The 17945-nt window shown below is 37.5% G+C and overlaps 2 protein-coding genes across 8 annotated transcripts in view; both read right to left on the bottom strand.

Annotated features, from left to right (window-relative positions):
• LOC107042685 (rho GTPase-activating protein 21) overlaps nucleotides 1-7970 on the bottom strand; it is a 120586-nt gene extending 112616 nt beyond the window's left edge. For all 7 annotated transcript variants that reach the window (XM_015263835.1, XM_015263843.1, XM_015263851.1 and 4 more), the window contains exon 1: nucleotides 7614-7970. The gene's annotated coding sequence lies outside the window, so the exon portion shown is untranslated. The remainder of the gene's footprint in view (nucleotides 1-7613) is intronic.
• A 4706-nt stretch (nucleotides 7971-12676) lies between these two features.
• LOC107041045 (protein scarlet) overlaps nucleotides 12677-17945 on the bottom strand; it is a 12703-nt gene continuing 7434 nt past the window's right edge. The window contains exons 4-13 of the mRNA XM_015261407.1: nucleotides 16901-17071; nucleotides 16573-16811; nucleotides 15712-15904; nucleotides 15598-15629; nucleotides 14731-14836; nucleotides 14425-14652; nucleotides 14187-14322; nucleotides 13262-13367; nucleotides 13092-13192; nucleotides 12677-12908 (exon numbers count right to left, since the gene is read on the bottom strand). Coding sequence (XP_015116893.1) covers nucleotides 12724-12908; nucleotides 13092-13192; nucleotides 13262-13367; nucleotides 14187-14322; nucleotides 14425-14652; nucleotides 14731-14836; nucleotides 15598-15629; nucleotides 15712-15904; nucleotides 16573-16811; nucleotides 16901-17071 — 1497 coding nt within the window. The 3' untranslated portion in view covers nucleotides 12677-12723. The remainder of the gene's footprint in view (nucleotides 12909-13091; nucleotides 13193-13261; nucleotides 13368-14186; nucleotides 14323-14424; nucleotides 14653-14730; nucleotides 14837-15597; nucleotides 15630-15711; nucleotides 15905-16572; nucleotides 16812-16900; nucleotides 17072-17945) is intronic.

Below are 17945 nucleotides of genomic sequence, written 5' to 3'. Positions count from 1 at the left end.
AATTTTCTAACAGTGGACCCCCCCCCCCCCCCTTTTCACCCACCGTCGTAGTTTATGAAATATAAATAAATATGTTGATGCAGCGACTGTCAGCAGATTGAGATCTCAGTACGTCGGCCGACGGACCGGAGGGGATTGCGTTACATTCATTTAATATCACGTCGTAGAATTGCGTGTGCATTCAGCGATAAAAAAGTGCTCGAGTGTATGGAGAAGCTGAATTGCATTAAAATATTGGTAGAAATGGGGATGGGAAATGCGTGTGCATCTTCCCTCACATTTACATTGGATTTTTATTTTTCTACATGTGGATATTATCATCACGAATATTGCGGCATGAAATAAATTCAAATTGCACGGATAATTCTTCAGATAATCAGAAACGATTACACTGGGCTGGAAGAAAATTTTCTTGAACGAGTCTTATGTTCACCAAAAAAATTCACACGTTGATAATTACAGAGAGAATAAATTTTTGATTGAAAATAAAAAATTCAAAAATTAAATTATGATTTTCCAATGTCTAAATCCCTCAAAATGTTCCAGAAATACATCGAAAATTTTGAAAAATGCAGAATATTCATTGAAAATCAATTAATTCTCGGGAATTCTCATCTCTCTGTTCTAAAAAATGTGAAATTTCATTAGATTTCCTGTAAAACCTGGAATTTCACAATTTTTTTCCCCTGAATCGAGTTCAATATCACTTTCCTGAACATTACTAGCCAACTATCCATGAAATTGCCATTTTTTCTCCAACAATATACCATGACAATCCCCATAAGTAATATTTTATATCATCGGTATAAAATAAATGGTTCTTTCAAAATGACTTCTGCAATGTGAGAAATCCTTTAGACTCCCGAGTGAAAAGAAACGAGATAACTGCCTCAGCTTCAAGAGTTCGGCTCCGGTTAAAAGGCACGATTCGTGCTGAGACCCGGTCGAGAGGGCTTGTTTTTTTGCCTCCATTTTTATCCCATCCTTCGCTTCATTTTTTTCCCCTTTTATTTTCAACTGCGAATAACAGTATATCTGGAACTCCTCTTGGGAGCCACGCAAAGGTTCATAATGCGAATAAAAGAGAGAAAAAAAAATTTGTGTACGAAAAAAAAAAATGGTCGAGTGGGAGAAAGAGATTGAAAAATCCCAAACCACTCTTGTGGTTCTCGTCGAATTTGATACAGCGGTACGATAGCCACATTTTCGTTTCGTTTACGCTGGGATATTGTGTGTCCCTTCAGCACACCACGAGGCCAACCGGCCCATCGGCAACGCCATTGCATTGCGTAATTTTTATATTATATGAGATCACTCGTCATTCGATACTAGTGCGCAATTGTTTGCGTCATCGGTCATCTCGTTGTCCAAAAATTTATGAAAATTCATTTACGTCTTTTTTCCCCAGGGGATTTCGTGCGTATTTACAAAGCGACCTCGAGTTATCTGTTTCATGGAGAAGTGGGAAAATACCACAATCAAGCAGTAAAATAAAGACAATATTTACTAGATTTCCCTTTGCAGCAAAATATATCTTTATTTCGAGGGATTTTCTGCTGTTTATCTAGCTGAGGCGGAAGTAATCAAGCTGATTCATCCTCAGACTAAATATTTTGAGAAAAAAAATATCATTGGTGAACATGGGGGAAAAACGAGCGAAAATATCTCCTAGAGAACTTTCTAGTTTTGAAGATACTCACAAAATGGTCAGCCTGAAGTAATTTTTCTTCACTTAGAGAACAATTGTGGATTTTTACATTCACTTGTGGTGAATTATTTCTACACATTATCTCGAATTATCTTCGGTTCATCGAACTGAGGCGGAAGTAGTTTTGAAAATGTTGGCGAAATAATTTATCGGATTTTTTTTTCTCAGAAAGAAAGCGATTTTACCCTCGCTTGCATGCAGTGAATTATTCCTAGATACTATCTTGAATTATCTTTGGTTCATCGAACTGGGCCAGAAGTACTTCAGCTGATTCATCCTCAAACTAAATATTTTTAGAAATAAAAATCACAATTGTTTATGAAATAGAAAGGAAAGATATTGAAGAATAAATTTCAAGATCGTTTTGAACCATAAAAAAACGATAGAATTTGTTCCAACAATTCTTGATTAATTCATGTTAAAAAATTTGAGCGATGAAGAGAATTATCGAAAAGCTTTTTATAAATAATCCTACGAGCTACGGAATAATTCAACATTTTTTTCTCAATCATTAGCTTTCAACATGTTTGCAAAATTTATCGAATTTCTTTTCCTCACGAAGAAGCAGATTTTGCCCTCATTTGCATGGAGTGAATTATTCCTAGATACGATCTTGAAATATCTTTGGTTCATCGAACTGGGCCATAAGTACTCCAGCCGATTCATCCTCAAACTAAATATTTTTAGCAATAAAAACCACAATTGTTTATGAAATAGAAACGAAAAATATTCAAGAATAAATTTTAAGATCTTTTTGAACCATAAAAAAACAAAAGAATTTTTTTTAGAGACGTTTTTTCTATAATTTTTGTAGTTTACAAAATGTTCATGAAATAGTCTGCCCGGACCCGTCTTTAGAACAACTAAATATTTTCAGGAATGAAAATCACAATTGTTTACGAAATAGAAACAATATATTTTAGAATACTTTTTTAGTCTCAACTTTTTTATTTATAAATTCTTTACCTTCTCAGATATTCACGAAATAGTCTGCATAGACCAGTCTTCTCACAAATCCTCATTTAATTGAATAAAAAAATTAAAAACCCCATGATCATGAACAATGTTGGAGAACAATGATCCATGTAACGTAACGGTAATGCGATAGATCCTCATTTTTAAAACGTCATCATTCCCGTCGGGTGAAAGTAATAACCCGATCGACTGTGACTAGCTCTGCTTTTTCCCTCAAAATACCACCTCATCTTTTTGTTTCAACAAAAGGAAGCGAGTCTCGCACACACTCGTCCGGATGGCTTTGTGCCTCGCCCCCAAACGTATTCCACATCGTGTACAAGAAGAAAGATCTTGTCCATGAATGAGAAAGAATAAAGCGAGACAATTCTAAATAAAAGACAAATAAAACCAAAAGAAACTGTTGAAAAAGAAAATAAATGTGCGTTATCTTATCTCAAAGGCGTGTGGAAACGATCGAGTCTCCACTCGGTGCAATGGTGCCCCGATAGCCGATACCAGCTATCGTTTTAAAAGACGAGTAGAGTTGGACGTCGATCAGCTTGAAAAAAACGTCAAAGCCAGTTTTCCATTCATTGTGATACGGCAATGCTTCCGTATTGAGAGAAATGGATTGGGTAAAAGTGAAGTAATTTGATCTTTAACACTTCAAAATAAAGACAGACATTTTTCAGAGTGCTGAGAGCTGTTGCGTGGGATTTTTCCATTATAACATGATTAAATGGATATTTTTTAATCGTGAAAAATCTAGTTAAAAATGCGGAAGGAATAAGCAGGAAAGTCCTGATTGTGGCGTCACAACTCATCAATTTTTCATTATTTATGGAAATGAAAAAACTATAATGAAAGGAAATTGCACCGCAAATTCAAAATGTGAATTATCAAAATATTCAACAATTGATTTTCAATGATGGAGGAATTCATTCAATTGCTGAGAATTTTATGAAAACCGAAAATTGAATTTGATATACTGATGAATGGTTGGTAATTATGGATATTCATAAAAAGATTGATGAATAATTCGATCTTGAATGTAATTAACTATTCAATTAAAAAAATTACTGACTGATATTTCTGGTACAGTTCTTGGAAATTTTTATCACATTATCCTTCTAACTGAAATTTCTAGTAATTTCATGATTGAAAATTCAAAATTTTGGATAAATCATCGCAAATTGCAAATTTCAGACCATTAACACATGAAACCTAATCAAAATCATGAAAATTCTGGTAAGTGTGTTCTTGAATTTTCAATTAATTGACAATGCCTCGTAATTCTGTGCTGAATATTCAAGTTAAAATTGAAAATTTCAGTGAAATCCTAAATTTTACTATTTTTTCCGCCTAAATCGAATTAAACTTCACCCACCTAAAAATTAAAACTCGACTATCAATGAAATTTCAATCGTGTTCCCACCAGAGCTGTCCATTTATCCCAAAAATCCAAAAAGGCAACGAGAAAAAAATTATTGACAAGGTCGTCCGTATTTATTTTTACATGTCTTCCTAGTAAACTCTACTGGTATCCACAGACAGTCACGCCAGTCGAGTCTTCAAGTACGTATCGAGCCTCAGGGGGGGCAATGAGTAAATACCTGTAATACATTCCACTCGACTGCAGAACCTCAAGAGACCCAGCCGGTCACATACTTATTTTTTCCTCCTATCTTCAACAATTTTTTCCCTTGCTCTTTGTACCTCGTAACGGATAGAGACACATGGGTGCCAGGTCGACACTGCAATGCAGTCTACAACCGCTCCGAGTAATCACAGGACAGAAACTCCACATGTGTCTATACAAACTGTACCTGAAGACTCAATACTGGGTATATTAATGTCAACATTGAGACGTGATAATGGAAGACAAACTCCGACGATTACGATTTATCGGCTGAGAAAATAGTGTTTTTTCTTTTATTATTCTTTCCTGTTGTCCAACAGGTCTTCGGAGAATAAAATACGAGACAATTATGGGTGAACAAGGACGAGGAATCCGCCTCGTCATACTCGAGTGCATCTAACAGCTATTTTTAAATAGCTTCATTGTCAATGGGGGAAGAAAAATGTCGACTGTCAACTGGTCATCGCTGATGGATTATTCTGGATTGAATTTTTTTCATTCAACATTCTTGGAATATTCACCACAAATTCTTACATGCCATCACGAGTTCAATAAACTAATTCTCATTCGATTAATTGATGAAATCATTAAGTCATTATTTTCTGATGATTATGTAAGTGTTATTGGGACTACACTATTGGAAAAAAAAATGAAATTTCATGAAAAGTTGAGTAGTAATTTTAAGGATTGTGACATTGAATTCAATGCAAGAGGAAAAATCGTGAAATTTAAGATTTACAATAACAAATTCATTTTCGTGCATTAATTGAACTAAAATCTCCATTTTCCCTTGACTTCTCGATAAAACTTGGAATATAGTGTAATAAAAATTCCCAAGAATTTCCCCCGGAATTATCAGCCAAAAATACATGAAAATAAAATGAGAGAATACCAAATGATTCAAAAAATCCACACAGACGATTCCTCGAATATCTCCAAAGCCATTCGATCTGCAGAGAAATGTTGAAATACCTGTTTTACCAAAATTATTCGACCAAAAATAATTCTAATAATCCTGGTCACGTTTCCCCTCTCCGTTGTTATGGTTTCCCNCGACTATCAATGAAATTTCAATCGTGTTCCCACCAGAGCTGTCCATTTATCCCAAAAATCCAAAAAGGCAACGAGAAAAAAATTATTGACAAGGTCGTCCGTATTTATTTTTACATGTCTTCCTAGTAAACTCTACTGGTATCCACAGACAGTCACGCCAGTCGAGTCTTCAAGTACGTATCGAGCCTCAGGGGGGGCAATGAGTAAATACCTGTAATACATTCCACTCGACTGCAGAACCTCAAGAGACCCAGCCGGTCACATACTTATTTTTTCCTCCTATCTTCAACAATTTTTTCCCTTGCTCTTTGTACCTCGTAACGGATAGAGACACATGGGTGCCAGGTCGACACTGCAATGCAGTCTACAACCGCTCCGAGTAATCACAGGACAGAAACTCCACATGTGTCTATACAAACTGTACCTGAAGACTCAATACTGGGTATATTAATGTCAACATTGAGACGTGATAATGGAAGACAAACTCCGACGATTACGATTTATCGGCTGAGAAAATAGTGTTTTTTCTTTTATTATTCTTTCCTGTTGTCCAACAGGTCTTCGGAGAATAAAATACGAGACAATTATGGGTGAACAAGGACGAGGAATCCGCCTCGTCATACTCGAGTGCATCTAACAGCTATTTTTAAATAGCTTCATTGTCAATGGGGGAAGAAAAATGTCGACTGTCAACTGGTCATCGCTGATGGATTATTCTGGATTGAATTTTTTTCATTCAACATTCTTGGAATATTCACCACAAATTCTTACATGCCATCACGAGTTCAATAAACTAATTCTCATTCGATTAATTGATGAAATCATTAAGTCATTATTTTCTGATGATTATGTAAGTGTTATTGGGACTACACTATTGGAAAAAAAAATGAAATTTCATGAAAAGTTGAGTAGTAATTTTAAGGATTGTGACATTGAATTCAATGCAAGAGGAAAAATCGTGAAATTTAAGATTTACAATAACAAATTCATTTTCGTGCATTAATTGAACTAAAATCTCCATTTTCCCTTGACTTCTCGATAAAACTTGGAATATAGTGTAATAAAAATTCCCAAGAATTTCCCCCGGAATTATCAGCCAAAAATACATGAAAATAAAATGAGAGAATACCAAATGATTCAAAAAATCCACACAGACGATTCCTCGAATATCTCCAAAGCCATTCGATCTGCAGAGAAATGTTGAAATACCTGTTTTACCAAAATTATTCGACCAAAAATAATTCTAATAATCCTGGTCACGTTTCCCCTCTCCGTTGTTATGGTTTCCCCCCTCCCAACAAAAGCCCCCAAAAATTAAATCCCCCCCATTTCCCCCGAATTTTCACCCGCCAATAACGATCGCACGGAGAGAACGTTAGTACCGGCGCCTCGTGACTCCCCAACGACCATACTAACATCATTATTGCGGTCGACATGCACGGTTTGTTTGTACGTATATTATGCCCACTCTTCCCACCAGGAGATCATCTCCACTCGTCCTTGGTAGTAAAATAATTCTCATGAACCTCCCGATAAACTCCACGAAGCCCCCACTGCAACTATCATGCCCTCCCTCCCTCCAATTTACTTTTTTATCCTGTGAAATAAAATGACTACTCTTCGAAACGTGCAAAATAACGAGTTTGGTACGTTCTCAAGTTTTCAGGGAATCGGCTAAAAAGACAAGATGGATTGGAGTTGTACTCAAGGCCGTGTGTGTGGTGCCTCGAGAAAAGGCTACAGGTAAAAGACTGCACTATAGTTTGATACTTGGGACTGGATACAAACCCCTCGTCCTGAGGAGAGGGTGGGGAGAAGAGAGGAAGATCGCACTCCTTATGGACATTCGGATCGACTCACCGAGTGTTTTTCGAATAAAAAAGGGTCCCGTCGGTTCGTGCTCTTTAAAAGGGGTTCGAGGCATCCTTCTTGATCCCCCCCTCGAGTGTGTCTCGCCGGACGATTCAGTCCGGTGGACGGCAAAGAGAGATGTAACGCAGAGGAGCCAAAGGAGAACGAGAGAGACGAGGGAGAAGTGCACAGCGAATGTATGAGAATCCCGGCTCACGAGAAAGGAGAGAAAAAAAAATGCCGAGGGGACGGGATTTTTTTGGACTTTGGAGACCGAAAAATTCGGGGATTTGGGGGACTTCCGTGAGCCGAAAAAAACAGCCGGTAGGGTGATTCTATTTTTTCCCCCGGAGAATCTCTCGTTTTTTCAATTCATAAAAACTGTTTATTTTGCCTTGTACTCACCGGGATTTTTCCAAATGATGCTCCGTTGCTTCTCGCCAGCACGTCGACTCCCTCATCGACTTCCTGGGGCACTAATTGAAATCACGATAGTCGTTTTGCACTCCCGGACACCGGGACGAGTAACACGACTACTGTGGCACACGGGCGTCGCGTCAGTACGCATAATTGAACCAATTTAGAGCTGTTTTAACATTTTACGAGTAAACAATGGTGTTTGTTCATTTATTTTCAGGGGGTTTAATACACTCGGAGGTCAACTTTGTCCACGATACACTGGGGGAGGAGAAAAAAACAATGTTTGGCTGGAGGATAGAGTGGGATACGCCGTCGATGTACGTCCGCACGCTAGCGTATATTAATCGTCACTACGGTTGCTCGAATGCGGCGAATACACACACACGAATAAACAGGCAGGTATTGTGGAGTTGCTGGAGTGTTAGCTCCTGGCGGGAGAGAACGCAATGGGTGCGCCATCTGTCTCTCGAGGTGGGTAAACACGTGCATTTGTTCGATATTATATTACACTGGGGACGACATCTCGCGTAATTTGGGAACACGTCGGCAGTAATGAAACTCACAAGACACTTCAACACTTCTTTTAAGCAGGAAACCACTAATGAAATCCTCCATGACAATTATTTTCACTGATTGTGAACTTGATTTAGAATTTTAAAGGTTTTTGATGAGTTGATAAATTAATGAACACGAAATGTTTGACGGGAAGCACTCACCAGCCGCCATCTTACGGTTTTCTGGCGAGGACGGACAGGTAGAGACAAGTTTTTTGTCGTTTGGAGTTTACATATCGCTCTACCGCTCGTAATTCGGCGAAATAAAGCCAAATTTTATGGTAAAATCGTTGCTCGGCAGTGTAATTATTTAATAATTGGGTTATTAAGTATTAATTTGTTGATTGTGCACTTGTTTCACGCGAAAATACTTGGACCGCACAGCAAACACTCGGCTCAGCACGAGAGACCGGCCGCCATGTTGAATATGCGCGGGGAAGTTGCGCAGTAGGCTGAAACGGATTCTGGGCCCCCTGAGGGTTCTATTGGCATTAGAGGGGCCAGTAAATAGGGAATATACATCCACTTGGCGAAAAAATTCGTTTTTGGCGAAAGTCGACTTTCCCCCGGGAAAAATCCAAGATCTGACATTTTGGCTCCGAGTGAAAAAAAATTTTTTTCATTTCTACATTTCTGGGCCCCCTGAAGGTTCTATTGGCATTAGAGGGGCCAGTAAATACGGAATATACATTCACTTGGCGAAAAAATTCGTTTTTGGCGAAAGTCGACTTTCCCCCGGGAAAAATCCAAAATCTGACACTTTGGCCCCGAGTGAAAAAAAAATTTTTTCATTTCTACATTTCTGGGCCGCCTGAGGGTTCTATTGGCATTAGAGGGGCCAGTAAATACGGAATATACATTCACTCGGCGAAAAAATTCGATTTTGGCGAAAGTCGACTTTCCTCCGAGAAAAATCCAAGATCTGACATTTTGGCTCCGAGTGAAAAAAAAATTTTTTCATTTCTGCATTTCTGGGCCCCCTGAAGGTTCTATTGGCATTAGAGGGGCCAGCAAATACGGAATATACATTCACTTGGCGAAAAAATTCGTTTTTGGCGAAAGTCGACTTTCCCTCGGGAAAAATCCAAAATCTGACACTTTGGCCCCGAGTGAAAAAAAAATTTTTTCATTTCTACATTTCTGGGCCCCTGAGGGTTTTATTGGCATTAGAGGGGCCAGCAAATACGGAATATACATTCACTTGGCGAGAAAATTCGATTTTGGCGAAAGTCGACTTTCCCCCGGGAAAAATCCAATATCTGATAGTTTGGCTCCGAGTGAAAAAATTTTTTTTTCATTTTTACATTTCTGGGCTCCCTGAAGGTTCTATTGGCATTAGAGGGGCCAGTAAATACGGAATATACATTCACTTGGCGAAAAAAATCGTTTTTGGCGAAAGTCGACTTTCCCCCGGGAAAAATCCAAAATCTGACACTTTGACCCTGAGTGAAAAAATTTTTGTTCATTTCTACATTTCTGGGCCCCCTGAGGGTTCTATTGGCATTAGAGGGGCCAGTAAATACGGAATCAACCTTCACTTGGCGAAAAAATTCGTTTTTGGCGAAAGTCGACTTTCCCCCGGGAAAAATCCAAAATCTGACACTTTGACCCTGAGTGAAAAAATTTTTGTTCATTTCTACATTTCTGGGCCCCCTGAAGGTTCTATTGGCATTAGAGGGGCCAGTAAATACGGAATCAACCTTCACTTGGCGAAAAAATTCGTTTTTGGCGAAAGTCGACTTTCCCCCGGGAAAAATCCAAGATCTGACACTTTGGCCCCGAGTGAAAAAAAAATTTTTTCATTTCTACATTTCTGGGCCCCCTGAAGGTTCTATTGGCATTAGAGGGGCCAGTAAATACGGAATCAGCATTCACTCGGTGAAAAAATTCGTTTTTGGCGAAAGTCGACTTTCCCCCGGGAAAAATCCAAGATCTGACACCCTGGCCCCAGGTGAAAATGAAATTTCTGACGCCTCCGACTGAGCTTAAAAAAATCGCCCAAAATTGATGATTACCGTTCAAAAGATCGCCCCCATGTCCAAATGCACCCTACAAAACCTTTCTCCCGTTGCTAATAGCTCATCTACTTCCCACTGGCTGATTCAACTTATTATATTCTACTGCCCGACGGCCAGTTCGATTCAGTTAGTAATTCCGCTCGAAATGAGAATAATCCCGCCATTGCTCACCGCATCGCTGCACTAAAAATGTCGACTTGGTACATTTCCTGAAGACATCTCCAATGCTGAGCCCTGTTTACTCACTTTATCAGAATCCGACCATCCGGGAATGTGTCCACAAATTTTCGTGCCCATCTGTTCCACCGCCTTTCGTAATGTCGCCATTTTCCCTAGAAGTGTCCAAAACGGAAAGTTTCTACTGAGATTGTACCAACGACTCTCCTCCCCCGCCCCTTCGACAGGATACTTTTGGCTGACTGAATGTTTTCAGTTTCGGTGTTGTCGTTTCAGTTGTTTAGCACTTGTTATGCGCGGAAATAATGTCAGAATTGATTGACAAAGCGTTGCTGTCCCTTTTTATCAGTTAATTATCGTATTATTGGTAATTATTTTCTTGGATTAGGCTGGATTACCGCGAATATTCAGAGATCGGGCGCCAAAGCTGTTCTCTACCGGCGGCTGTCGCCATCTTGCTAACATGCGCGGGGGACTGCGCGGCGAGCAGAACCCGGCGGAATCGCGAAGGTATCACAATGCATGCATAGTTTATTGATTATTTGGAAATAAATCCTGTTTTTGCGGGGGATAAAGTTGAAGAATTGTTAACAAGAGATTCTCTGGGAGCCAGAGAGCATTTGAGAAATGTTTTTTTCGGAAGGATGTGGTCTGAAAATAGTCAGTCACTCGGTGTTCTCCTCTGGACCTCTTTCTTCTTTGTCCAGAGACTGTTGAAATCATTCCGAGGTATGAAAGACAGCAGAAAATTATTTATATTTATTCTGATTATTCATTTTGAGAGGTTTTGAATATTTATTCCTGCTAATTAGAACAACACTTATAAATAAGTGGGAGTTATTATCGATTATTCATTATCTGATGTGGTCTGTAAAGGGAAAAAATTGATGAACAAGTGGTTATTGCTTGGGTAGAGACTGTCTATACAGACACATGCCCCAGGGTATGAACACTGGCGAATGAAATGGCCATGGGGAGGAGGTATTACAAATAATGAATAGTTTATTGTTTATTTGATAATAAATTCTGATCCGGGGGGCGGAGGGGGGGGGGCGGGGGAAAGGAGTTGTAAAATTATTAACAAAAAATTCTCTAGGAGCCAGAGAGCATTTTAGAATTTTTTTTTCGGAAGGATGAGGTCTGGAAATAGTCAGTCACTCGATATTCTCAAGTGGAACTCTTCCTTGTTTGTCCAGAGACTGTTGAAATTATTCTGATTTATGAAAGACAGAAGATAATTATTTATATTTATTTTGATTATTCATTTCGAGAGGTTTTGAATATTTATTCCTGCTGATTAGAACAACACTTATAAATAAATGGGAGTTATTATCGATTATTCATTATCTGACGTGGTCTGTAAAGGGAAAAATTTGATGAACAAGTGGATATTGCTTGGGTAGAGACTTTGTCTACACGGACACATGCCCCAAGGTATGAAAACTGGCGAATGAAATGGCCATGGGGAGGATGTATTGCAAATAATGAATAGTTTATTGTTGATTTGATAATAAATTCTGATCCGCGGGGGGGGGGGAGAGTTGTCAAATTATTAACAAAAAATTCTCTGGGAGTCAGAGAGCATTTTAGAATTTTTTTTCGGAAGGATGAGGTCTGGAAATAGTCAGTCACTCGCTATTCTCAAGTGGAACTCTTCCTTGTTTGTCCAGAGACTGTTGAAATTATTCTGATTTATGAAAGACAGCAGGCAAATATTTATATTTATTTCTATTATTTATTTTGAAAGGGTTTAAATGTTTATTCCTGTTGATTATAATAACGTTTGTGAATAAGAGATACTTATTATCGATTATTCATCGTCTGACGTGGTCTGTAAAGGAAAAAAATTAAAGAACAAGCATAACTGCTTGTTCTTCAATTTTTTTTAAACAGAAAAATAAAACAAACAGATGAATAAAATGCTCATGGAGAAAGATATTGCAAAGAATGAATAGTTTATTGTTTATCTGGAGATAAATCCTGTTTTGGGAGGATAAATTTGTAAAACTGTCAACAAAACATTCTCCAAGGGCCAATGAAAATTTGAGAAATGTTTTTTGGAAGAAAGAAGTCTGAAAGATTCAGTCTTTTGATTGATTTTCCTCTGGAGCTTTTTCTTCTTTCTGCAAATACTGTTCATATGTTGTTGTTCGACAAAAAGATGGGAATTGAGGGTTCAAAATTATTCTGGCGTATGAATAATGCGTATTTCGATCCCTATCATTAATTTCGAAACAATTTAAATAGTTTATTCCTTCCGATTACAACAACATTAACAAATAAGTCAAAATTATCCATTATTTATCGTCTAACGTTGACTGTGAAGTGGAAAAATTGGTGAACAAGTTATTGCTTGTCTCGACACCTTCTCCACAAACACAGATACCCCAGGATGTGAAAACAGGTGGATAAAATAGCCATGGAGAGGAGATCCAGCCAGAAGTGGGTCTCATCAAAGTCGTACATCTCCATGACCTCAGCCCCGTCAGTAACGCAGGGCAGTTCAGGTTGAGAGGTTGAGGAGTCACAGGCTTGAATGAAAAACCCAAAACACTTTGTCAATTGAATTGAATCACTCACCTCAGATCAAAACATTTTTCCTCTGAAATTTCCTCATCTGGAAAACTCCACTGGCATTTCCTTGTACAATTAATCCTTCTCGAAATGAATTCAAAATTCCCAAGAACGAAAACACAATGGAATGAAGGACTTACAGATATTCTGGACTCCTTGCCATTGCACAATGGTCAGGGCCTCGGTTGAATGCAGAAGCCAGGAGATGTACCTGACCCACTTGACGTAGAGTGGAAGTGAACTGAAAGCATGTCATAGTGAATAGAGAGAACCAAAGGGAAACTATAACGAATGAAGATACAATAAGCACCCTAATTTAATGAAAGGCCCCATTGTGGTCATCAGGATGTAATCGAAGGGCACGAGATACGCCATCGCCAGGGGGACCGTCTCGAATGCAGCAGAAAAGAAACAGCCTGGAATTTTAATCACAAAAGGAGTGAATTTTTTTCATTGAATGAAATGGTGAAATACGAAAATTGAATGAAAAATATGAGATGTATATTTTTTTATTGAATAATGAACAAGTTATTTGCAATTGCAGTAATTAATTTATTTTTTATTATTTATTGAAATTCAAAAAATGGGTATCTGATATTTTCCATGCCATTTTTCTATTCAGCAATAAAAAAAATCATCCAAAACCCCATCTATCGATGGAAGATGAAGAAAATGGGGAATTGAGGAATGTAAATACTTACCACCGGATTTTTTTTCTTGGTTGAATGAAATTTTATCATTGAATGAAATGATGAAATACACCAAAATGGAATGAAAAATATGAGACGCAGATATTTTTTTTATTTGAAAAATCAGGAGGTTGTAGCCCAGTAAATTCCTGTCAATTGCAGCAATTTATTCATTTTTTATCATTTATCGAAATTGATAAGAGGATATCTCATTTTTTCCACGCGATTTTTCTATTCAGCAATAAAAAAAACATGCAAAACCCCAACTGTCCATGGGAGATGAAGAAAATACTTGTCACAAGCGTTTTTTGTTCGAATGGAATTTTTTTATTGAATAAAATCGTGAAATAAGAAATTTCATGAAACATATGAGGTCTAAATTTGTTTTCATTCGAGAAATCAAGAATTTGCTGTCAGTTTCAGCAACTTATTCATAAAAAAATTAGTATTTAATAATTCCCATGCATTAAAAAAAAAAATCGTGCAAACCCCTAATTATCAATGGAAAATGAAGGAAATGAAGAATTGAGGAACACAAATACTTGCCACAAGCTGTTGACACGTTCATAGTAAAGATTGTTACAAGAAGAGTGAGCCCGAAGGCTTCAGCTGTGTTTCTGAGGCCTGCTAACCAGTATATGATCATCGTGAAGCAAACAGGTTCAACGATTAATCCAGGAAACTAAAATGAGAGAATAATCCCGTTGAATTCCCCAATTGCTGAATAAAAAAATCCTGTGCTCTTCAGATTTCCGCAGAAATTGGGGAGCGAACAGTCACGTACCAGCGAAATCAATCGAGAGATGTAGTAGAGATGAGTGGAGTACATCCCAGCCCTGTTCTCCCTGAGAAACAGTGGTAATTCTTGTGGGAACAGGGAGAGAGTCGCATACATTGGGAAGAACGTGTTCTCTGTCACGAGGATGAAGAGGACCCCCTGGACAGCTTGAACTCCCAGTTGATTCAGGCTGATTGCTCCTACGAAGCACAATCCAGCCATGGTCGCAACACACTGACACATGCAAAGAAAAACTGTGAAGTCGGGATTGACTACAAAGAATTATTCGATCATCGGTTTTTAGGATTTTACCAGCTTTTGGAGGATTCTCAGGAATTGAAGGGAGGGATCGCGCAACACCTGGAATAGTCCACGGTGGGTCAGCCAGAACAGCCTCGTCCACCATCTTGGATGTTTGCTAGAGACAAAAATACTGAAATTAGGGAGATTGAACCATAGGAATCGAGGGGATTGAATTGATGAATCAAATTTGAAAATTCTTGGGCTCATTTTTTGCGAATTGGAAGTGTTCACGAGATTTCTTCACAGGACTCTTGAAATCTCCTCGAAATCTCCATAAAAGGCGTTGATAATTTCCCTGAAACATCTCGATTTTTAAAATAAATAGTGTCATAATTGAGAATTTCATTGGTTCAAAAAAAATTTATCTCGGATGTTTAGGGATGTTTAGGGAGATTAAATATAATAGGAATCGAGTGGACTGAATTGATGAATCAAATTTGAAAATTCTTGGGCTTATTTTTTGGGAATTGGGAGTGTTCACGGGATTTGTTCACAAGACTCTTGAAATATCCTCGAAATCTTCATAAAAGGCGTTAATAATTTCCCTGAAACCTCTCGGTTTTTAAAATATTACCCAGTGAATTAATTCATTAAAAATCTACGGTCGTAATTAAAACATTCAGAACTCCTGAAATCGTCAAAATATAAAGACTATTTTACTCTTCAAGCAAATATGAATCAATAGTAAAATAGGAAATACCAGAAAATGATGTTATAATTGAGAATTTCATTAGTTCAAAAAAGTCTTCTTATTTTATTCTCAATTCAAAATCATTATGTTTAACAGGAAAATGAATTATAAATAGAATTATCTCTTGAGAATTCTAGTAAAATAGTTTTCTCCGTTCACAAATAATCAAAATTCTCGTTACTCACAAATTATCAGCTTGAAAAATGTCGTTCTTCCACTGCAAAAGCAGAAATTCAATGTTAATCATTAAAAATCATAGATTCAATACTACATTTATTATTTACAAAACTCAAACGTACGTCGTAAGCCTTTGAGATATGAAGTTCGAGTTGTAACGTGACATCCATCTCTTTGCAGGAATCGCTGGTTAAAAAGGCATCACAAACTCTCTGAGCAGCTCTTCTGCTGCTGTCCTCATCCCTAGGGGCTATTGCAAGTGTGGCAACTAGGAAATCAGCAGGGTTGTAGTTACTCGGACATTCGTAGCCCTGTCTGAACAAAAAAATAATCCTAAAAATTTTTGAGAACTTTTAACGTTTAAAAAATGAACAAATCGTGATAGTGTTAGTGTCTATGTCAGTGAAATTACCTTTACAAAAACAAGAGTGCTTAAAAACATCGGAAGTTGAAATGAACACAAGTCAACAAGTCTATCAATTAAAATCATGCAATCATTAATTTTTGAAAATTTATCAACGATTCTTAAAAATAATAATGAACGGTAATCGAAATTAGTATGAAGAAATTGAAAATATTGATCGAAATATGCATCAAAGTGAACAAAAAAATTAATCCTGAACATTTCCAAAAAGTTTTAACGTTCAAAAAATGAACAAATCGTGAGTGTGAAGTGTCTACAGTAGTAAAATTACCTTGAACACAACGAAAGTAGAAAAGAACTAAAATCAAAATATCGAGAAAAATGAAATGAAAGCAAGTCTATCAATTAAAATTCTACAATTATTAATCTTCAAAAACGTATCAATGATTCTTAAAAATAATGGTGAATGTTAATCAAATGAGTATAAAGAAATTGAAAATATTAATCGCAATAACCGTCAAATCAATCAAAATAATTAAATCTGAAAATTTCCGAAGACTTTTAACATTAAAAAAATTACGAAATCGTGAGTGTGGAGTGTTTATATCAGTGAAATTACCTTGAAAAGAACAAAAGTGCTTGATCCCTGGTGCCAGCGAACGCAATTCTCCCATCGGCCACGAGAATAATCCGGTGAAAATTATCGAAAATAGCTGAACTGGGCTGATGAATAGTGCACAGGACTGTTCTGCCTCGACTCGCAAAGGCTGTCAAGTGTGAAATGAGGACTGTTGCTGAGTTGGAGTCCTGGCCAGTCGTTGGTTCGTCCAGGAAAAGGATCTTTGGATCAGTCAGAAGCTTAAGAACAAAAAGAAGTGATCAAGTGTGATGGAGTCGTTGCCAAGCAGGTGTTGGTGTTTGATTCAGGTGAGTTTTTGACAATTTACTTCGGTCGCAAATGCTAGTCTTTTCTTCTCGCCCCCGGACAACACCTTGTCGTCTCCTCCACAGCCGATTCTCACGCCAGACCTGTCGAACAGTCCCACCTCTCGTAATAAGCTCGATATCTTCTCTCGAATCTCTCGAGTCGCCATCCTCCGGTCCAACTTCATTCTAGCCTTTGGTGCACGGAATACGAATTACAGAAAACAATTATAAATGGGGATCAACCATTAATTTTAGTAATGATGATTTTAGTTTGGGTTGAAACTTGAAAATTATAACATAATTGACAATTTAAAACTTCAATTGACTATGAATGTTGTCGAGAAGTTTTTGACCGATTTTTTTATTATTGGACTTAATCCAAATGACTTGATGAATTTTTATCATTTGGACATCATAAATTTCGTCACCTCGAATCAACTAATGACCGCAGAAGCCAATCACTACGCAACAGTTCACTATGAATTGAATAATTGAGGATTTGGGATTGAAAATTGAATAATTTAAAATATGTGATTGTAAATGGACTATTGGGCAAATATTTATAAATTTCTTGAAAGCGATTTTCCATTAGCCAAATAGTCGTCAATCCTCCGAACTCAATTATTGATTATTGATTGATAAAATAATTCCAAATTTGGATATTTTAATTGGTCATTAATTTCATAATTTAAAAATGATGAGTACTATTAGCTATTCGCTTCCTTGAAATTTAACTTTATATAAAATTTAGGCCGTGACTATTCGCACCATTACGTGAATCACTCCCGTACACTCTTGTATAAGGCCTAGGAAGTGGAAAAACGCAATTCTGAGCCATTCACTCGCCTATAGGGGACCCAAATTTGGTTTTAAGGCTCTATCTCTCATAGTTTCCGAGATAATCGCGAAAAACGAAAATGCAAAAAAAAATTAATTTAATTCGTCTTGTATAGGGTGTAGGAAGTGGAAAAACGCAATTCTGAGCCGTCCATCTGCCTATACGGAACCCAAATTTCCTCAGGAATCGAATGGAATAGGTTTTAAGGCTCTATCTCTCATAGTTTC

This window comes from Diachasma alloeum, unplaced genomic scaffold (genome assembly GCF_001412515.2).
Source record: "Diachasma alloeum isolate Michigan unplaced genomic scaffold, Dall2.0 Dall_scaffold_00179, whole genome shotgun sequence".
NCBI classification, from domain to species: domain Eukaryota; kingdom Metazoa; phylum Arthropoda; class Insecta; order Hymenoptera; family Braconidae; genus Diachasma; species Diachasma alloeum.
This window is presented reverse-complemented; position numbering and strand designations above follow the sequence as displayed.